At 36.9% G+C, this 23,329-nt stretch overlaps 2 protein-coding genes across 2 annotated transcripts in view; both read left to right on the top strand.

Annotated features, from left to right (window-relative positions):
- CFAP58 (cilia and flagella associated protein 58) overlaps positions 1-23,329 on the top strand; it is a 119,864-nt gene that overhangs the window by 76,944 nt on the left and 19,591 nt on the right. The window lies entirely within an intron of this gene.
- On the top strand, positions 11,301-12,060 carry LOC122739846 (ADP-ribose glycohydrolase MACROD1-like). The gene has a single exon (XM_043981551.1). The coding sequence runs from the start codon at positions 11,326-11,328 to the stop codon at positions 12,058-12,060; it is 735 nt and encodes a 244-aa protein (XP_043837486.1). The 5' UTR covers positions 11,301-11,325.

Here is a 23,329-nt window from a genome sequence, read left to right as displayed (position 1 = left end):
GAAAACTGCCTATTCATATCCTTTGACCATTTCTCAATTGGGGAATGACTTGGATTCTTATAAATTTGATTTAATTCCCTATATATTTTAGAGATGAGGCCTTTATCAGAAGCACTGGCCTCAAAAATTGTTTCCCAGTTTTCTGCCTCCCTTCCAATTTTGGATTCATTGCTTCTGTTTGTACAAAAATTTTTTAATTTAATATAATCAAAATCATCCATTTTGCATTTTATAATATACTCTATCTCTTGTTTGGTCATAAACTGTTCTCCTTTCCAAAGATCTGATAGGTACACTATTCCTTTCTCTCCTAATTTACCTATGGTATCACCTCTTATGTCTAAATCATGTATCCATTTTGACCTTATTTTAGTATAAGGTGTAAGATGTTGGTCTAAGCCTAATTTCTGCCATACTATCTTCCAGTTTTCCCAGCAGTTTTTGTCAAATACTGAGTTCCTATCCCAGAAGCTGGAGTCTTTGGGTTTATCAAACACTACATTACTAGTGTCATTTACTACTGCATTTCCTGAGCCTAGCCTATTCCATTGATCTACCACTCTATTTTTTAGCCAGTACCAGATAGTTTTGATGACTGCCGCTTTATAGTAAAGCTCCAGGTTTGGTACCGCTAACCCACCTTCCTGTGAATTTTTTTTCATTATTTCCCTGGATATTCTTGATTTTTTGTTTTTCCAGATGAATTTTGTTATTATTTTTTCTAGCTGTATAAAATAATTTTTAGGTAGCCTGATTGGTATGGCACTGAATAAGTAAATTAATTTAGGCAGTATTGTCATTTTTACTATATTAGCTCTGCCTATCCATGAGCAATTGATATCTTTCCAATTATTTAGATCTGATTTGATTTGTGTGAAGAGTGTTTGGTAGTTGTGTTCATAGAGTTCCTGGGTTTGTCTTGGCAAGTAGACTCCCAAGTATTTTATATTACCTACCGTTACTTTAAATGGAATTTCTCTTTCTATCTCTTGCTGCTGGACTTTGTTGGTCATGTATAGAAATGCTGATGATTTATGTGGATTTATTTTATATCCTGCTACTTTGCTGAAGTTGTTAATTGTTTCAAGTAATTTTTGACTTGATTCTCGAGGATTCCTTAAGTATACCATCATATCATCTGCAAAGAGTGATAGTTTTGTTTCCTCCTTGCCTATTCTAATTCCTTTAATTCCTTTCTCTTCTCTGATTGCTAAAGCTAACATTTCTAGGACAATATTAAATAATAGGGGTGATAATGGACATCCCTGTTTCACCCCTGATCTTATTGGGAAGGCCTCTAATTTATCTCCATTGCATATAAAACTTGCTGATGGCTTTAGGTAGATACTGTTTATTATTCTAAGGAAAGCTCCCCCTATTCCTAAACTTTCTAGTGTTTTTATTAGGAATGGGTGCTGTACTTTGTCAAAAGCTTTCTCTGCATCTATTGAGATAATCATATGATTTTGGTTGGTTTTCTTATTGATGTGGTTGATTATGTTAATAGTTTTCCTAATGTTGAACCAGCCCTGCATTCCTGGTATAAATCCCACCTGGTCATAGTGTATTATCCTGGTGATCACTTGCTGTAATCTCCTTGCTAATATCTTATTTAAGATTTTAGCATCAATATTCATTAGGAAAATTGGTCTATAATTTTCTTTCTCTGTTTTTGCTTTGCCTGGTTTTGGTATCACCACCATATTTGTGTCATAAAACGAATTTGGTAGAACTCCTTCTTCACCTATTTTCCCAAATAATTTGTATAATATTGGAATTAATTGTTCTTTAAATGTTTGGTAAAATTCACCCGTAAACCCATCTGGCCCTGGGGATTTTTTCTTAGGGAGTTCCTTAATAGCTTGTTCAATTTCTTTTTCTAATATGGGTTTATTTAAGGATTTTATTTCCTCTTCAGTTAACCTGGGCAGTTTGTATTTTTGTAAATATTCATCCATTTCATTTAGATTGTCAAATTTATTGGCATACAGTTGGGCAAAATAATTCCTAATTATTGATTTAATTTCCACTTCATTGGTGGTAACATCCCCCTTTTCGTTTTTGATACTGGTAATTTGGTTTTCTTCTTTCTTTTTTTTAATCAAATTAACCAATATTTTATCTATTTTATTGTTTTTTTCATAAAACCAGCTCTTAGTTTTATTGATTAATTCTATAGTTTTTTTGCTTTCAATCTCATTAATTTCTCCTTTGATTTTCAGGATCTCTAATTTAGTATCTAATTGGGGATTTCTAATTTGTTCTTTTTCTAGCTTTTTAAGTTGCATGCCCAATTCATTAATCTCCTCTTTCTCTTTTTTATTCATGTAAGCATTTAGAGCTATAAATTTTCCCCTAAGCACTGCTTTGGCTGCATCCCATAGATTTTGGTATGTTGTCTCATTATTGTCGTTTTCTTGGATATAGTTATTGATTGTTTCTATGATTTCTTGTTTGGCCCATTCATTCTTTAGAATGAAATTATTTAGTTTCCAATTGATTTTCATTCTACTTTTCCCTGGCTCTTTCTTACATGTAATTTTTATTGCATCATGATTTGAAAAGGATGCATTTACTATTTCTGCCTTTCTACATTTAACTATGATGTTTTTGTGCCCTAATACATGGTCAGTTTTTGAAAATGTGCCATGTACTGCTGAGAAAAAGGTATATTCCTTTATATCCCCATTCAATTTTCTCCAGACATCTATCATGTCTAACTTTTCTAGTAATCTATTCGCCTCTTTCACTTCTTTCTTATTTATTTTTTGGCTAGATTTATCTAATTCTGAGAGGGGGAGATTCAGATCCCCCACTAGTATAGTATTACTGTCTAATTCCTCTTGTAACTCATTTAACTTCTCCTTTAAGAACTTGGATGCTATACTACTTGGCGCATACATATTCAATATTGGTATTACTTCATTATCTATAGTACCTTTAAGCAAGATGTAATTTCCTTCCTTATCTCTTTTAATGAGATCTATTTTTGCCTTCACTTTGTCTGAGATAAGGATTGCTACCCCTGCTTTTTTTACTTTAGCTGAAGCATAATATATTCTACTCTAGCCTTTTACCTTTACTCTGTGTGTATCTCTCTGCTTCAAATGTGTTTCTTGTAAACAGCATATTGTAGGATTCTGGTTTTTAATCCACTCTGCAATTCACTTCCGTTTTATAGCAGAGTTCATCCCATTCACATTCACAGTTATTATTACTGACTGTCTATTCCCCTCCATTCTATTTACCCCCTTTGTACTTTCCCCCCCTTCTTTCCCCCTATTCCTCCTCACTGACGTTTTACTTCTTACCCCTGCCTCCCCCAATCTGCCCTCCCTTTTTATCACCCCCCTCTCTTTTCTTTACCCTTTTCTCCCTTGCTTTTGTCCTCCCTTCTATTAGTCCCCCCCTTTCCCTTCCCCTTTTGCTTCCCTAAAGAATGAGTTAAGTTTCTTTATCCCAATGAATGTATATGTTATTCCCTCTTTGAATCAAATCTAATGAGAATAGGGTTGAAACAATGTTCACCCCTCCTTTCTTTCCCTCTATTGTGATAGGTTTTTTTCCACCTCTTCATATGATATAATTCATCCCCTTCCACCTCCCCTTTCCTCTCCTCCCCAGAGACTCTCTTTTTAACCCCTTAAAATTTTTTTTTGTATCATCACATCAAAGACAATTTATATTTATACCCTCTGTGTAAAGTCCTTCTCTCTGCCCAAATACATTTACAATTCTTAAGAGTTATGAGTATTATCTTCCCATGTAGGGATATAAACAGTTTAACCTAATAGGGTAACTTTTTTTTTCTCCCCCTCTGTTTACCTTTTTAAACTTCTCTTGAGTCTTCTATGTTGAGATCAAATTTTCTATTCAGTTCTGGTCTTTTCACCAGGAAAGATTGAAAGTCCCCAATGTCATTAAATGTCCATCTTTTCCCCTGAAAGAAAATGAACATTTTTGCTGGGTAATAGATTCTTGGCTGCAATCCAAGCTCCTTTGCTTTCCGGAATATCATATTCCAAGCCTTGCGGTCCTTTAATGTTGAAGCTGCCAGGTCCTGAGCAATCCTGACTGTGGCTCCATGATATTTAAATTGCTTCTTTCTGCCTGCTTGGAGTATTTTCTCCTTCACCTGATAATTCTGGAATTTGGCTACAATATTCCTTGGAGTTTTCCTTTTGGGGCCTCTTTCAGGAGGTGATCGGTGGATTCTTTCAATGATGATTTTATCCTCTGATTCTATGATATCAGGGCAGTTCTCCTTAATAATTTCCTGGAATATGGTGTCTAGACTCTTTTTCTGATCATGGCTTTCAGGCAGTCCAATGATTCTCAAATTGTCTCTCCTGGACCTGTTTTCCAGATCAGTTGTCTTTCCAATGAGGTATTTCACATTTTCTTCTATTTTTTCATTCTTTTGATTCTGCTTGATTGATTCCTGGTGTCTCATGGATTCCTTATCTTCCAACTGTCCAATTTTAATTTTTAAAGCATTGTTTTCTTCAGTAAGATTATGCACCTTTTTTTCCATTTGGCCAACTGAATTTTTTAAGGCATTGTTTTCTTCAGTGAAATTATGCACTTTTTTTGCCATTTGGCCAGTCAATCTTTGTGCTTCCTTTTCCAAGCTGCTGATTCTTTTTTCATAGTTTTCTTGTTTTGCTTTCATTTCTCTCCCCATTTTTTCTTCTACCTCTCTCAATTGATTTTTAAAATCCTTTTTGAGCTCTTCCAGGAAGGCTTTTTGTTCCTGAGACCAATTTACCTTCCCTCGTGAGGCTTCACATGTAGGCAATTTGAGGGTATTGTCCTCATCTGAGTTTGTGTTTGCTTCTTCCCTATTGATACAGAAGCCCTCAATGGAGAGGGCTCTTTTTTGCTTCTTACTCATTATTGTGGCTCATTTATTTATTTTTTAAGTTGAGGTCTGCTCTCGGGGCACCAGAGTCCCTGTTTTGGGCTTCTTGTGCAGGGGTATAGGTGCTGTGTGACCGGGTTTTTACTCTGAGGCCTTTATGGTGTGTGGAGATCCCCCACCCTGCACTTCCTGTCTGGGTGCGCTCGGCCAGCCAGGCGCCCGCTCCTGGCATCCGTTCTCGGCTGACCCGTTCGTTGCCCTCCCGGCCGGTGCAGGTAGGTTTTTCTACTGCCCTTCTTGGCCACCAGATTTTTGAACCAGGTTCCAGGGGCCTCAGTTGTTCGGCTGTGGCCCGCAGCTCCTGCTGACTTGCCCTGACCCCCTCGGCGCTGGGTTGTTGCCCTGTGCTCGGCCTCCCTTTTGCCCGAGTCAGACCGACCTTTTCCTGAAGTCTTCTAAATTATCTCTGGTTGGAGGACTGTGTCTCTCTGTCCCTTTGCAGGTTCTGTAGTTTCAGAATCCATCCAGAAGCTTGATTTAATGTTCTTTTTGAGGGAACAGAAGGAGAGCTCAGGCAGTTTGCTGCTTCCTCTCCACCATCTTGGCTCCGCCCCTGATCTAGTTTTTAAATAATAAACATTTTTATTTAAAGTTTTGAGTTCCAAATTTTATCCCTCTTTCCCTCCCTCCCCTCTTCCCTCCCCAGGTAAGCAATCAGATATAAGTCTTGGTAATCTAAGCTTAGGGTCACTGTGTATGCCAAAATGAGACATCTGAGTAAGATCTTAGTGGAGGGATGTTGACTCTGGATGAATCTAACTTCCTCTTTTGACATGCTGACTTTGAAAGGGCTTTTGAGCAAATAACAAGAGCAAGTATATGATTATGAATTCTCAGATTTTGAGACATGCAAACCCTTGGCAGGAGAACTATAAGATTCACCCCAACTGTGGCCTTTAGAGTAGAATGTAAGCAACTTGAGGCCAGGGATTGTTTTATCTTTTTTCTTTTTATCCTTGGTAGCTAGGACAGTGCTTTTCATATTTAGTTGTTGTTGTTGTCTTTTAATGGGTCTATAATTTCATTGGCATAGAAAACTCACAATCAAGAAACTCTCTCCACCATTGCAGATAGGCACCATCTCTGCATCTTGTAGTCTTAGAGAGTTGTCTGGGTACATTAAGAGACCAAATGAGTAGCCCAGGGTGATAGCTAGCATGTGTCAGATGCAAGACCTGAACCCAGATTCTCCTGATTTTGAGGCTCATTCTATCCACCATGCTACGTTGACTTGCATGTAGCAGGCACTTAAAGGGTATTTGATTGATTTAAATGTTTGAAGGAGGTTCTTTTCTAAAAGCTACTTCTAAACTTCTAAAATGCCTCTTTATTCTCTGAATCACTTTCAGAGATTTTATTTAGGCCTACATTCATGGGTCAGTTTCTTGATTTCTTGTGCCATGGTTAGCCTACTGGTTACCATCTTACTGAACTGAGTTTTGGTAACATTTCTTTCTCTTGTAAGTATGGATGAAAAGACTGCATCTAAGCTTCCTGAGCAATATGAGGATAGGGACTGGTTCTGTAATTTAACTGGTATAAGAAACTCTAAGGTGAGAAAACTCTATCTACTGAGGTAGTTCCCTCTCTGCAACTTATATTTGAACAGAGTTGCCTAGGCAGGGTCAAACTCAAATAGAAATGGAAAGCACTAAATTGTACATAAGAATCCTTGTGGGCCACATCTTGACTTGGAAAACTATATATTAACATTATCTATTCTATTTTTATTTGTTTTCTCAGATATTTCCCAATTACATTTTCTTTTTGTTTGAGGCAATTGGGATTAAGTGACTTGCCCAGGGTCACACAGTTAGTAAGTGTCAAGTGTCTGAGGTCGGATTTGAACTCATGTCCTCCTAAATTCAGGGCCGGCACTCTATCCACTGTGCCACCTAGCTGCCCCCCCCCAATTACATTTTAATATGATTTGAACAGCACTAAGTGGGCTCATGGCTATGTTTTTGACACCTCTGTCCTAGACCCTTGAGAGACTGAGTGACTTGCTCAGGGTAGCACAGTCAGTACATTTGTCAGAGGCTAGATTTGAACCCAGGTCTTTCTAGCCTCAGGCCTGGCAAGTTGCCCCTCAAGTAATATGAAAATAGTTTTATTTTAATCTTTTCCTGATGTGATATTTTAATATGTCTGACATCTGGTTGGTATCCTAGGCTTTTATTACTGACATGTTTCTCTTTGCTTTAATCTTTTATTCCCTTTATTTGAGAAATTATAGTTTGTGCACGATTTAGCCTCTTTTATAGAAGAAACAGCTGTGATGTCATAGCAGAGCACATTTCTTTGGGGCTGAACGTTTTCTTCCTGTGCATTTGGGAACATTTCCCATGATACATTTGTTCATTTCTATTTTGTAATCTGACTCCATCTTGAATACACGTGTGAACCAGAAATGTATTGGTTGATAAATGAATCTTTCAAAAAGTGTTGACATTTGCAATTTTCTTTGGTTTCTACTTACTGAAATCTAGTAGGTGAGGGATAAAATTCTAAATAGAAACTAGTGCTTTTTTTCCTTAGAGGAAGGGTTAATTTAAATTATTTTTTAAAAAGAAAGATGTACAACAATCAACATAACTACATAAATTTCTCATAAGAACTGCATTTAAATAGGAAGATTGCTTTTTAGGAAAAAATACATAGCAATAGTATATTTAGTACTAGAGATGGAAATAAGTAGATTAGTTAGAACAGAAACAAAGTATTTTGAATAAAAAATTCTCAGTGGAACAGTTAAATTCTTATTAAATCAGTATACAATTATATTTCATTTTCAAGTGAAACAGATTTTCAGTGATAAATGTTTGTGGACAGGAGCAAGATGCAGAGTTATTTAAGAAATTAGAAGAAAATGATTCAAAACAAGGACTCTGGGGAGTCCTGTCTAGCTTTAGCTCTTCTCATAGTTTTTCTTCAGAAATATCTCAGGAATAAAGGTGCTACTTACAAGGATGAGGAAATTTGCAGTTGGAGCAGAAATTAATTTGTATTTATAGTCCAAACACCTACATGAATCCTTAATCGGATTTTTTATGATTTTAAGGGAATTTATAGAATCGTTTAGATTGGAAAAAATCTCTAGTGGGTCATCAAGTTCACCCCTCCTTATAATGGTAGGATTGATTTTATTATGCCTAAAGCAGCTCTGATAAATGGGTGTCAAATTTGGCTCCTGTTTCATGCATTTAACAATATAGAACCCTATCTTATACAGATCTGATGGGTAGGTGAGAAACTGCTGCTGATTTTATGTTCCGAAGACTTTTTCTGAGTTCCCTATGCATAGTCTTCCCTGAAACAGATGCCAAATATGTAGCTTATTAAGTATTGTACTGAAGTCACCAGACTCATTTTTGCTTTTGTTTTTTTGATGTCTTAGTCTAGCTTCATTCTAGAGCTAGGCTGAGATAAGATAGATTCCTTTATTGTGCCTTCTGAGAAAAGTCTTCTAGAAAAGTCCAGGACTGTCTGGCCTGGTTACTAGTAACCTATGAATCTGTTAGTGATTTAATGCATGCATTTCTCTGTGTGCCATCAGTTCCCAGTTATGAGATAATGAGCTAAACCTTTATTATTTCTCTATTCTCCTATAACCTATATTCTAGTAAATATTCATTTTGACAGTAACCATTTAATAAATGTTTTTTTGAATTGAATTGAATCACTAGGGAGTCCTCAGTAATATTGCCTCCTTCATTAAAAGATGGAGTATAATAAATTCAATTAAAAATATATTAAAGGGGCAGCTAGGTGGCGCAGTGGATAGAGCACCAGCCCTGGAGTCAGGAGTATCTGAGTTCAAATCCGGCCTCAGACACTTAACACTTACTAGCTGTGTGACCCTGGGCAAGTCACTTAATCCCAATTGCCTCACTAAAAAAAAAAAAAAAATATATATATATATATATATATATATATATATATATATATATATATATTAAGCACCTACTTACTATGTATAGAACATTGTTCTAGTCACTAAAAGAGATACAAAGGTGAATAAAATATTGTCCCTAATGTCAGGGAACTTGCAATCTAGTGGGGGAGGAAGAAATAATGAGAGTATTTAATGGGTGTTCAAAGTATGTCTATAAAATGAGACTTATTTTCATATGCTTCTGAAGGGAGTTAGTAGATAATAGTATTATATGCAATTATATGCAATATGCTGATATTTTGTGTCACACAATTATAGAATAAGTATGTATATAAGTTGTGTGTGCTATAGAAAATAGATATAAAAGGAATTAGAGCAAGGAACCATAAGTGTGGCCTGACATTGTTGATGAAGGCTTCATAGGGGACTAGGATTGGAGTTACGATCTGAAAGAAAGGGCATAATCTTGTGCAAATGGGGGAGTTATTTCAGGAAGGGAGGGCATTTAGCATGAATGAAGAGATACCTATGGGAGTGAGCATGGTGTGTGTGGGATGCATGCTTGGCTGAGGGTAACATACTAGGGCGGTAATGGAAAAGAAGATTGCCTAGGTAAGGTGGAGTCACCAATGACCTCCTTCTAGCTAAATCTAAAGGTCCTTTCTTAGCTCTCATTCTCCTTGATACTCTGGGGCATTTTAACAGCTGAAAATTACCATCTTGAAATTCTTCAGTCCTTGATTTCCATGATTCTACACCATCCCAGTTCTCCTTCTATTAAAAAAATACCTCTTCATTAGCTTGTCTTCTTTCTCTGTATCCTAAATATGAGGCACTTTACACTGGAGAAACTGAGGCAGAGAGAAATTAAGTAATGTGCCCACAGGTACTCTACTAGTAAAAATGAGAACTTGGAATGAAATTCAGGTTTGCTGATTCTTTAATCCAACACTTTCCATTATATGATATTGCCTTCATTAATTTCCATTCATCTTGGTTAAATTCAGTTCGACAAGCATTTTTATTAAACATTGACTTACATGCAATTCACTGTGCCAGGTGTCAGGATTACAGAGAGAACATGAACAATAGCCCCTGCCCTCAAGTAACTTCCAGGGGAGGATACAATATTTATCCAGGACAACCAGGATTAGGAAGGGCTTCTTCCCATAGAAGATGATATCTAAGGTGACACAATCATTCTAGACCTCAGATTCCTTGTCTGTTAAATGAGGGGGTGTTATTAAAGAACCTCTGAGGAATCTTCCAGCTCTAGCTCTAGCTCTAGATATACACATGAGCTTTCAATGAAGCTAAAGATCACAAAAGATGGAAGTGAGGAGGGAATGTATTCAAAGCGTGAAGAATGGCCTGTGCAAAGACTGGAAACAGAAGGTGGAATGCCAAGTTCAAGACCAGTATGGTGGCTGGTTTGTCAAGAAAGTTGAGTTCATGAAAGGGAGCAATGCTAAATAAGCCTGGAGCCAGATTGTAAAACTGTATAAATGCTAACCCAAAGACTTTGTAATACAGATATTGGTAGCCCAAGCTTCTTGAGCAGGGGAATGACACCACCCAACCTTTGCTTTAGGAAGATTTTTTTGGCAGCTGTGTGTAAAGAAGAAGTTGGAAACAGGAAAACCAATTAGGAGACAAGAAATGATGAGATTCAGTTCAATTCAGTCAACATTTATTAAGTGCTTACTGTGCAGCTAGGTGGCCCAGGGGATAGAGCACTGGCCCTGGAGTCAGGAGTACCGGAGTTCAAATCCGGCCTCAGACACTTAACACTTACTAGCTGTGTGACTCTGGGCAAGTCACTTAACCCCAATTGCCTCACTAAAAAAAAAAAAAATTATTAAGTGCCTACTATGTGCCAGGCACTGTGCTAAGTGCTGAGGATACAAAAAGAGGCAAAAAACAGTCCCTGACTTCAAAGAGCTTCTGAACTAAAGTGTCCACCATGTGAATGGAGAGAAGAGAACAATGCAAGAAAATCTGTGAAGGCAGAACTGACAAAATTTGGCAGCTGATTGGGTATGAGGGTGAAAGAGAGGAAAGAGATGTGTCTCTGATGATGCCAGCATCCCTGGAGTGACTGGAAGAATAATGGCTCTCAACAGAAATAGGGAGGTTTGGAAGGGGGATGGGTTTGGAGGAAGGTTATACGGATTTGGGATAGTGGAGAAAGATGAAGACTGGGCATGAACACCTCTTTAATTCATACCTGCCCTCTAAGGCCCACATCCTCCCCACAATGAAACATCCTGGACTAAGAGGAGACAGGGTTTCTGTAGTCCTGTTTATGTCACTAACAAGCAGTGTGACCTTGAGTGAGTCACGTCAATCCTGGGCTATTCCCCTTTAAAGTAGGACCCCTAAGCAGGCACAGCTGCAGTTCCCGTGCACAGCCCTACTTGGCAACACGCTGCCACTGCCGGGCACAGGGACCCCTGCGGGTGCGGGGTGTGGTCCAGCCTACGGACTTGGTCAGCGTCTCCCTCTGACCATGGCGATGAAAGTGGACCTCAAGACCTCCATCGACTGGAAGGAAGCGAAAGCTTTTCTGAAAGGTCTGAGCGACAAGCAGAGGGAGGAGCATTATTTCTGTCGAGACTTTGTCAGCCTGAAGAAAATACCAACTTGGAAGGATGCGGAGGCAAAAGGGGCTCCAGATAAGATGGGGAAATCCCAGTACCAGGTGGACGGGGCCGTGAATGAGAAGATCTCAATCTTCCGAGGGGACATCACCAAGCTACAGCTGGACGCCATTGTGAACGCGGCCAACAGCTCCCTCATGGGAGGAGGCGGCGTGGACGGCTGTATCCACCGCGCTGCCGGGCACCTGCTCAAGGAGGAGTGCCGCACACTCCACCGCTGTGAGACCGGCAAAGCCAAGATCACCGGGGGCTACCGCCTGCCTGCCAAGTATGTCATCCACACCGTGGGGCCCATTGTGCAGGGAGACCCGAGCCCCAGCCACGTCCAGGAGCTTCGCAGCTGCTACCGGAACAGCCTGCAGTTGGTGCTTGATAACAGCCTTAGATCGGTGGCCTTCCCTTGCATTTCCACGGGGGTCTTTGGTTACCCCAGTGAGGCTGCGGCCGAGGTCGTCCTGGGCACCCTTCGCGAGTGGCTGGAGGAGCACAAGGACAAGGTGGATCGGTTGGTGATCTGTGTGTTCCTGGAAAAGGATGAGAAGATATACCGCAAACTGCTTCCTTATTTCTTCCCTGTGGCCTGATGCTGTTCCTCCCCACTCCCCACATCCTCCAGAGGATTTGACCACAGCTTTGAGGAGACAGTACTGTTCATCCTATCCGAGTTGTCTTTACTCTCACCTTCTGAGACTATCAGTTGAATTTTTTCCATCTGACCCCCTACGGGAACAAGGGTCTCACAATACTACTCAATAAAGGGTTCTGCTCATTAAAAAAAAAAAAAAGTAAATTAAGTGAGAGCAATCATAATCCTTAGAGCTGGAAGGCCCCTTTTAGATCATCTATTCCAATGCCTTCATTTTATTGGTGAGGAAATGGAGGCCTAGACAGAATAAATGACCTTAGGGAGGTCACACAGGTAGTAAGTTGCTGAGTTAGGATTTGAGCAGCGTTCTAAAAGACTTGCTAAATAAAACCAAGTCCTCTGACAACAGGTCGGGTTCTCTTTTGCTGCTGTGTGAAATACAGCGAATAAATAGTTACATATGTGTCTTCAGAAAAAAAAAAGGCTTAGAAAAACAGTTGTTAGGAGTGCAACAGAAAGTCAATCCAGAAAGAAGAAAAGGATTGCCCTGAAGCAATGAAGGCACAGATGAGGTTAAACAACATGAATTTGTAGTGAACCCACCTTAGTATGGTTGTATGACTTCCTGTAAAGGCCTTAAACCGCACTTGAGTAGGAGTGAAGGCAACCAGTGGTGGGGGTAACTTAGAGTTGGCCTTAACAAGGCATGTATGACAGTAGGAATTGAAACATAGAGGAGCTAGATAACCAGTGTCAAGCCTAAAAGGGAAGAAGGAAAGACTAGAATAGGACAATAGGAAGGGAGAGAATCAGCCATGTGAGAAAGTCTAGGAGCAGGGAGAAATAGAAGGATAGTTTATAGTCGGAGAAAGTTACATCAGACATTTGGGCCATATGTATATATATGTTTGTATATATGTATGTATGTGTATTACATATGTGTATATACACACAATATGCATATACATACATATATACAATGAGTAGCAGAGTGGTATAGTGAATAGAAAGCTGGCCTGGAAGTCATGAAAGCTTGAGTTCAAATCCTGCCTCTGATACTTACTGCTTGTGTGACCCTCAATAAGTCACTTTAACTCTCTGTGCTCGAGGCAACTCTCTAAGACAAAAATTTGCAAAAAATGTACCAGCCTCCATTGTTAGAGGGAGTTCTTTTTACTCAGGAGTTCCATATACCAAAATCACAGGTCCAGTGCCAATCCTTCTTCCTCTTTCTAACTATAAATATAAATACACATAGATGTGCATATACTAAGCAGCTGTTGATTTTTATCCACAGAGGGAATTCCTATTGAAGGAACTCCCTCAATTGTCAAGCCAAGTTGAAACTAGTTGGTATGAATTTGTGATGGTTAGAGTCTGTTGTTCTCCTATAGTACCTAATGGCTCTTCAAGAAGCAGGACTGGAGAAAGCAGGGATAGTATGATGAAGGGTGGGAATATATGTGGTGAACTCATTGAAACATCAGAAATGAGGATTGAAATATTGACTCTGAAGACAAGGGAAAGAAAAGAGCCTTTTTTTGTCAGTGTTCTTAAGGTATATGCCTAGCAGTGGAATCTTTGGGTCAAAAGGTACGGGTACTTTAGCAGCTTTATTTACATAATTGCAAATTATTTTCCAGGATGGTTGTATCACCTCATAGCTCCATCAACAATACATTACAGGGGCAGCTAGGTGGCGCAGTGGATAGAGTACCGGCCCTGGAGTCAGGAGTACCTGGGTTCAAATCCGGCCTCAGACACTTAACACTTACTAGCTGTGTGACCCTGGGCAAGTCACTTAACCCCCATTGCCTCACTAAAAAAAAAAAAATAAAACAAAAACAAAAACAATACATTACAACCTTATCTTTCCTAGGGCCCTCCAACATTGATTATTCCCATCTTTTATCATCTTTTCCGGGGTTTTTTTCAGTGTAAGGTGAAACATCAGGATTATTTGGATGTTTTTCTCTTATTATTAGCGACTTGGAGCATTTTGGGGGGTATGGTTTTAATAGTTTGCAATTTTTCTTTTGAAAACTATTTATTCATGTTCTTTGACCACATATCTATTATATTTCTGTTAGTTTTCTCAATTTCTTTTTATTGGTAAAGCTTCTAGTGCTTCCCCATTGCTTATTTGTTGCATTTGGTTTTAGATAACTATTTTAAATCATATTACAAATATTCCTTTATTCCCATACTTTGTAGGGTTTTTCACATAAATGAGCAAAAGACTTTTTCTATATTTAGAGATATATAGTTTGGGATATATTTGTTTTCAATATTTTAAAATTCCATTGTTTTCCAAATGTTGAACAACCATCCTAATATCGCTGGTATCCCAGCTTGGTCATAATGAATGATTTTTGGGACAAATTACTGTGGTTTGTTTTTTTTGGTCAGGATTTTAAAAAAGTTAAATTTTTATTCATTAGTGATATTAGCTTGTAGTTCTTTGTTCTTTACTTTATCTCGTCTTGATCTACATATTAGGACTACATCTCTCTCATAAAAGGAGTTGGGGAGAAGTCTTTATTTCTAAATTTTTGAAAACAATTTGTATATTATTAGTGTCAATTATTCCTCAGAAGTTTGGTTGAATTTTTTCACAAATCTATCTGGGTCAGAATTTTTCCCTGTAGTAGTTCTTTTATAGCTACATATCTATGTAAATCTATATCATCTATATCTATATCTATAATCATCTATCATCTATCATCTTTCTATCATCTACCTTTTTTCTGAGATTAGATTAATTATAATTAATATTTTGTCAAACTCTTTGCTGTTCTTTTAGGTTGAATATTTTACAGTTTTGAAAGTGACATCTTCTCTTTTGTGTTCTTAGTTTTCTTGACATAACTATATATTATAGAGTCATAATTTTATTTCTTGTGTTTTTGTTGTCATTTTAACTTTCCTCATTTTACTATTTTGTTGATTTCACTTTTATGCTCTCTTTTTAATTAGGTTGGGTAAAGGGTTATCAATTTGGTTAGACTGTCCAAAGAATTAGCCTTTAATTTTGTTCATAATTTTTATGGTCTTCCTTAACTATTTCTCTTAATTTCTGAAAGTTCTTTTGTGTTCATTCTGTTTTTATTGGATTTCTGTTTAAAAATGCATATCCACTGCATTAAACTTCTTTTTGTTTTTAACTTACTAATGCTTATTAGTTTCCTCTGAAGACCGCTTTAGCTTCATCCCAGAAATTTTGATATATTGTTTCATTATCAATTTTGACATAATTAATTGTTTCTATGATTTGTTGTGTGACTTAATCATTGTTTATGATATAATTGTTTAATCTCCATTAAGATTTGTTTTTTCTTCATGTTTTCTGAATTGCCATTTTAATTTTGTTATGATCTAGAAAGGAAATGTTTTATATATATATATATATCCTTTTCCCCATTTATTTTCAAATTTTCTTTGCCTTAATGCATAGATTTTGTAAAAGTGTAATATGAGTTGAGATCATACATATTCTTTAGAATTCTGGTCCAAAGATGTCATAAATCTTTTGACTCTAAATTCTTCAGTAATATTTTTGATTCTGTATTTTCCTTTTGTTTATATTCTGTTAGATTTTTCCAACTCTGAGAGAGGAACATTAAGATCTCCTATTATTATTCTATTAATAATTACAATTAAGTTAATTTTCCCTTTTTAGTTTGATTGTATAAGTTTAATATTGATATTAGTTTATTATTTATGGTTCCTTTTAGGCTAATGTAATTTCCTTGTTTATCTCTTTAATTAAATTTTAGTTTTGCTCTGTTTGATGATATGATTGCAATTCCTGCTTTCATCTGATTCATACTAACTTTCTTCCTTGCCCTCATACTGATTCTGTCTATATGTTTGATTTAAAAATATGTTTATTGTGTGTAATATTGTAGGGTTTTCTTTTCTTATTCAATCTATACTCTTTTTTGTTTTACTGGATTGTTTTGTCCATTCACATTTAAAGTCATGAGAATTAGATTTATATTTCCCTCTATTTGTTTAATGTTTTTTTAATAAAAGAGGATTTTTTGTTCCTTTTCTCCTTTTATTATCCCTATTATTTATTTATTATTAATTTTGCTTATTCTACTTTAATGGAATATTTCCATAGACTTGTTCTTCCTTTTACCTCTTTCCTTCCTTTTCTAGCCCATTTCCTAGTTGGAAGGTTTTGTTTAATTAATTAATTAATCTATTCCTTTCCTTCTTTTTTCCCCCTTTGTTTTTCCTTCTGCATAAGTGGTTAGGTCTAAATCCTCTTCCCTTTCTTTTTCTTCTTTATCCATTTATGTATTAAAATAAACAAACCCCTTAATGGTTCCTCTGTTGCATTTTTATTTTGTTTTTTTGCGGGGCAATGGGGATTAAGTGACTTGCTCAGGGTCACACAGCTAGTGTCAAGTGTCTGAGGCCGTATTTGAACTCAGGTACTCCTGAATCCAGGGCCAGCGCTTTAACCACTGTGCCATCTAGCTGCCCCTCTGTTGCATTTTTAAACCCATAGGTCAGTTTTTCTTTTTCTCTCTTAAAAAAAATTCCACTTTATTTCATTACTTTAGTGTGTCCTTTCTTTGGTAATTGTGTTTATTTACATTTCTTATAGTTCAGTTGCGTGAGGATGCTTGCAAGTCGAATATTTTACAGACATTGTTTTGTTGTTGCAAGAACACCTTAAATGCCACTCCATCTCTTTTCTTTGTTGGTTAGGCTCAGATTTCCTGGGTATGTCATTTTGAGTTGCCTCTTGAGCTCCTTGCTTTTTGGAATATGTTATTCTATTCCATTCTGCAGTTTCTAGTGGGTACAGAATAGTTTTGTGCTATTCAAATTTCCTTGCCTTTATACTTGAAGGTCTTTCTCCTGCCTGCTTGAAGGACTCATTGTTTGTCTTCGGAATTGTTACATGTAATCTCTCTGTCTTGGATATTAAAGTGTAAGACTCTTTTGCTGGAGGTGAAAGAATCAATGGATTCTTTTGATTGGTCCTTTGTTTTCTGTAGTCAGAGACTCTGGTCAGTTTTCTTGTATCATTTCCTACATTGTGTTGTTCACATTTTTTTAGTTTGTCATGTTCTTCAATGATCCTTAAGTTGTCTCTGTGCATCCTGTCTTTAAGGTTAATAGCTTTTGGTTAGGTAGAGATCATGGGTTCTTTGAACATTGCCATTTGCTTTTCTTCTTCTAGATTGTCTGGTTAATTTGAATTATAAATCTATTGTTCTCTATTTACCCTTTTTTGTGAAAGTCTCCACTAAGGATTCAGGTTTTTCCTACTCTTCTAATTATTTCTGCTATGCTGATATTTCTCTTCTAACTTGTTCCTTTATGTTTTTCATTTTTCTTTTGAACTGGAACATTTTGTAGTTGTTCCATATTCTCTTGGAATCCCACTGGGTTCTATGTTTCATCATGTCTTTGTTGCAGTTTCTTTGTCAATTTGTTTTCTTTTACACAAATGTTTGTTTATGAAGACTGGCCTAATCATTATAGATGCTTTGCTCTTCCATTATAGCCAACTCATGACCATCAATAATGTTGGGGATGAAGAAAATGTTCTTCAGAGTTAAAAAAAAATACCTCATAAAACCTTGATCACTTGGAGTTATTATGATTAGAATTGAATTACTATTATTATTCTATATTCTATACGTGCTATATTATATTCTATAAATAGAATTGTATCTATACATTTCTAGCATCAATAATTTCATCCTGCTTCTGTGATAGAACCATATTAATTCAAATTTCACTGAGGCCTAAATTTGTGAGTTTTATGAAGCTGAACTTTTACTGGGTATGATGGATGTCTTTAGAAGCATGTTCCATGAGGCTGTTATGACAGGTAATCCACAGTGGTATGGAGATTAATACATGATTGTTGACTGACTAATTGCTACTGGCTCTAGCATTTTGGAATAATGAGGTAATAATCCTGCAATCCTCTGTCCTGGTCAGACTACATCTGTAGTACTCTCTTTAGCTTGGCTATACCATTTTAGATAGGACATTGATAAATTGGAAAATCTCTAGAGTAGGCAACTTGGATGGTGAAAGGCCTTGAGTTTATTCCATGTGAAGATCAATTGATTAAACTGGAGATATTGAGCCCAGAGAAGAGAAGACTTGGAGTGTGGGGGTGGACACAATAGCAATTTTCCAAATATTTCAAGGGCTGTCATCTGGAGGAGGTCTTTGGTCTGTTTTGTTTGGTCCTGGAAAGTAGAATCAGGAGCAAAAAGGATGGAAATTTCAAAGAGGTTTTGGACTGGATGGGAGGAAAAGCTTCCTAATAATTAGAGCTTCTAGAAGTAGAGTGGGCTGCCTCTAAAGGTAGTGGGTTTGCCTTCTCTGGAGGTAGTCTTTAAACAAAGGCTGACAACTATGTTTTAGCTGGCTTTTCACATATTGGTTGGAGGAGCTAGCCTCTGAGGTCCTTTTTAATTCTGACGACCTGAAACTAGATGACCTTTTAGATCAGGGGGTCTAAGACCTTTTTTGTGACGTAGACCTCTTTGGCAATGTGGTAAAGCCTACAGACCTTTTCTCAGAAAAACATTTTTAAATGCATAAAATAAAACATGGAGAAAACTAATTACATTTGAATAGAGCTGTAAAAATATTTTAAAAAAAAATATTCACAGATCCCAAGGTTAGGAACCATTTCTTTGGGCTCCAATTTGTATTATTTGACACAGTCTTGGCACATAGTAGTATTTAATAAAAGTGTGTTGATTGATTCTTAAGTTTGGTTCCTAGAAATACGAATATTTTTATATTCACAGTTTTTAAAAAGTTATTTTTTGAAATGGGTTCCACATGAGATTTGTGTTAGGAGAAATCTGGATATGGGGGTTTTAATGGGAGAGTGATAAGAAGAGAGATAGAGGAGGGAAGCTACTTAGGGAAACAGGAACATAGTTTCTGAATCCTTTAGAACCAAGTCAGCTAGGAAAGATCATCCCAGGGAAGTAGCTTAGAGGATTGTGTTCACAGGAAAGAGAAAAACTAGCTCTGGGACATCTGTGTGGGTACAATTACTTAGAATGTTCGACTAGGTAGAGGAATAATACAGCCTAAATTTGAAAATAAACTCCAGAGAAATTCCATGACCAGGAGAGCTGAACTTGGAGCAGGAAGGGAAGCAAGGACAGTGCTAGGACGACGTACTCTGCCAGTTACTAAGATAAAACAAATTTAAACAGTCATGTTAATGAAATTCAGTCTATGTGGGGGCGGGGAATGGCAATAATCTACAGAGAATTTTTTTTCAGCAAATATACTTTCATTTTAGAAATATACACTCCTGCAAAAGTGCATGAAAAAAAGGAGTTTGCGTTGCTTGTATGAGAAAGTCCTGGAGAGGTGTCTCTCCATATTGTTATAAAAATAGTGAAGGTTAGTATATGTTAATTTCTGATATGCCTCATAAAATATTTAATCATTTCTATCACAAGCTAAGAACCATGGTGCAGCAAACTAGTACCTTGTTTAGAAGAACCTTAAGTGTGTATTCTTTCTCATCCAGAATTCAAGCATCTCGAATACTCTCTCTAGGGGGCTTTGCTGCTTCATGACATCATAAACAAGGTGGTTCCAGAGTTCAGCTTAGCTGACATTTTGGTTATAATGCCAATAAACAAGAAAGCCCCAAGGTATTAGCCACGACTTTTTTTTTTCATTTCTAATGCAGGTTAGAATTGCAGTAGGTTTACAGAGCTTCTAATTTATTTTCCTACTAATTAAAATAAGCATTTTCAGACAGATTAGGTTGTATTTCTGGGCTTGTCTTTGTATAGTAATGGAAGCAATTTTGCTCAAAATCTTAAGTTGCCTTTGTTCTTTTGTTAAAGACAGTGGGAGGGGGTGATTGGAACCAAGCAGAAAGAGTAAAAAAATTACATTAAGGTTTTTCTAGCAAAGATCTATTTATTTATACATGCAGAAGCATCTGATTAGTTAGTTGACACATTCATTTTCGTTAGAGGATGATTTTTGGAAAGTTGCTGCTACATCTTAACACTTACCTAAATATATCAATATATACATGTAAATACACATGGAGTTTCCAGGCACAATTAATTTGCATTCATTTACAAAGCAAATGAAGCAAAAAAAAAAAACCCAAACCCAAACCTACACTACACACACACAAAAGACCCCAAACCAACCAACCCAAACCATAAAAGCTTCTATAAGCATTTATAACTAAGAGATGAAGCTAGTACAATAAACAATTTTCTGACCTGTTTCTTGAGAGTATATAAATAAGCTAGGTTATCACACTGACTGGTAGATGCAGCAAGGAATTTAAAAGAACACAGTTTAACTGAGGGAGAGAGGTCAGTTTTGAACTGTTGATTAAACTAGTCATTCTTCTTGTTATAGGATGATTTTCCACTTTTCTTGGTGTTTGACCAAGGCTAGGAGTTTATGGATAAAATATCCTGACAAATCTTACTTTCTTGCCCTCCTCCCTTTCCGCTTCTCAGGGGTCACATATAGGACAAAAGAGGGCCTTTTTGTGGTTTTGCTTCAGTATAGCATATTTCCAACTATGTTTTTCATAGGACTTAGAACTGAATTTGAGTTCTAAGGTGAGAGTCAGCAAACCAAGGCCCAAGGGCTTTGGAATTACTTGTATGTTCACATAAAGGTGGACCATTGATCACCAGCCTAAAGATAAAGTCTGTATTTACAAATCACTATTATATTTAGGTGCCATACCTCTCTCCTTTTGCTTTTTTTCCTTTTTTTTTTGACTTCATGCAGTTTTGTGCAATATTGAATCAAGAGAGAAAATTAATTAAATTATTAAATTAAAATTATTATCAAGCTAGATTATGTAGAGGAGAGGGTGAAAGGATTGGAAGCCATGCAACAGGAAGACTGAGTAAAGGAACATTGAAGGTGTTTTTACTAGAGTGAAGAGAATACAAGTGATAGTTGTTTGTAAGTATTTGAAAGGGCTATCTACTTAGTTATAAAGGGCACAACTAAGAACAGTAATAGGTAGATGCTGTAGGGAGGGAGATTTTGGCTCAGATGTTGGGTGTAAGGAAGAACTTAGTAATCAGAACTGTCCCCAAGTAGGATGGGTCATGTTGAGATAGAAGTCATAGGTCCTATTAATTGGAATGATTCAATCAGACATTTGTTGGACATGGTTTAGAGGATATTATTTTTCAGGTATGGTTTGAATGAGATATCTTTTGCAAATTGTCAGTTCCCTTTTAGGGGAACTCCCTTTCAGCACTGGGATTCTGTGTTTTAATTCTGAGATATAAATTCAGTAAGTCCTGGATTTTACTGTCATTTCACATTTTTGATTGCCAACTACTTGTTTAAATAGTTGAGGATTGAGTTGTTTCAGTTGTGTGCAATATCTTCTCATTATTTTTTCTTGCTTTTTAAAAACTATTTCTGATCTTAGCTTTAATAACTCTATGTTCTCATTGTAGCACAGGCAGCTGATTCAGAGATAACTCCTCTATCAACAACAAATCTTAGAATAATGGATAGATAGTTGGCCTCAGAATCAGGCTTACCTGTACTCAAGTCCATACTTGCTGTGTGAGACTGGGCGAGTTATTCACCTCTTAGAAGAAATATCCTTAATGGGAGTTTCCTATAACAATGAAACCACAGGTCCAATCCCTATCATTTATCTCTTATCTGGTGTCCACCATGACTAGTGCTTTCCAATTCTTTTCTCTCTCTTTTTTATAATAAGCATTTTTACTTAAAGTTTTGAGTTGTAAATTCTATCCCTCCTTCCCTCTCTCCCTTCTCCCTACCCCAAGGCAGTAAACAATCAGATTTAGGTTATAAATGTGGAATTATGCAAAACATTACCATATTAGTCATTTTGTACAAGAAAATGAATAAAAGAAAAAAATGAAATAAAGAGCAAAATAGCATGCTTCAGTCTGTCTTTAATCAATATCAATTCTTTCTTTGGAGGCGGATTGTATACTTCATTATTAATCCTTAGGGATTTTCTTGGATTATTGCATTTCTGACAATAGCTATAAATTCATTCACAGTTTTTCATTGAACAATATTGCTATCTCCTGGGTTCTGCTCACCTCACTATACATCAGTTCATATAAGTCTTTCTTTTCAGGCCTTTCTGAAAGCATCCTGCTTGTCATTTCTTATAGCACAATAATATTCCATTGCGATCATACACCACAGCTTGTTTAGCAATTCCCCAAATGATGGGTATTCCTTTGATTTCCAGTTCTTAGCCACTACAAAAAGAGCTGTTAAGGGGCAGCTAGGTGGCATAGTGGATAGAACACCAGCCCTGGAGTCAGGAGTACCTGAGTTCAAATCCAGGCTCAGACAATTGACACATACTAGCTGTATGACCCTGGGCAAGTCACTTAACCCCAATTGCCTCACCAAAAATAAAAAAAATTAAAAAAAAGAACTGCTATAAATATTTTTGTAGAAATAGGTCTTTTTCTCTTTTTTGGGATGTCTTTGGGATAGAAACCTAGAAGTGGTATTGGCTGGATCAAAGGAGGTTTGCACAGTTTGATAGCCCTTTGGGCATAATTCCAAATTACTCTCCAGTTCACAACTCTACCAACAGTGGATTAGTTTCCCGGTTTTCCCACATTCCCTCCAACATCCATTAATTTCCTTTTTTTGTGAAGGTGGTAACTCAGGTTTGTTTTGCCAGTTCTTTTCTTGAAGAAAGTTTTCATGATATGTAGGCATGCTACTTTTGTGTAATCAACAAGTCTTTATCCTCTTTTATTCCTTCTTCTGGATGTTTTCCCATATATTTTTCCTTATCCTTACTTATTTTGACCTTTGCACTGAAGTCACCAAATATCAGAATGGGTTCATTTAATGTAGAGGATCTTATCAAGTTCTTCATGGACTTTCTCTACTACTTCATCCCCAGCAACCAATTTTTGTACATAAGCCGAAGTTATTTCCATCTTCAAGTTGCATGTGTGGCCCTTGTAAATGATGTGTGTGTCTAGTTGAGTTTGCCTGAATTTGTCTTGCAGGGAAGCATGAGTAGATATCTTTAAAAATTTGCCCGTCCCTTTCCAAGTGAGATTTTGACTCCTGCCAGGAGGGGAGCAGGAGATTGGAGCCCTGATGCCCTTCTTCAGAGAGGTGATACTGGACTAGAATTTTATCTATTTGCCTCCAAATTATTGTTAGTCCAGGGGAAATTTTTTTTTAGGTTCAAGATACTTTTCCTGGTTGCTAACCTTGGTGGCAAAGGGGTA

The sequence above is a fragment of the Dromiciops gliroides genome, chromosome 2, assembly GCF_019393635.1.
Source record: "Dromiciops gliroides isolate mDroGli1 chromosome 2, mDroGli1.pri, whole genome shotgun sequence".
NCBI classification, from domain to species: domain Eukaryota; kingdom Metazoa; phylum Chordata; class Mammalia; order Microbiotheria; family Microbiotheriidae; genus Dromiciops; species Dromiciops gliroides.
This window is presented reverse-complemented; position numbering and strand designations above follow the sequence as displayed.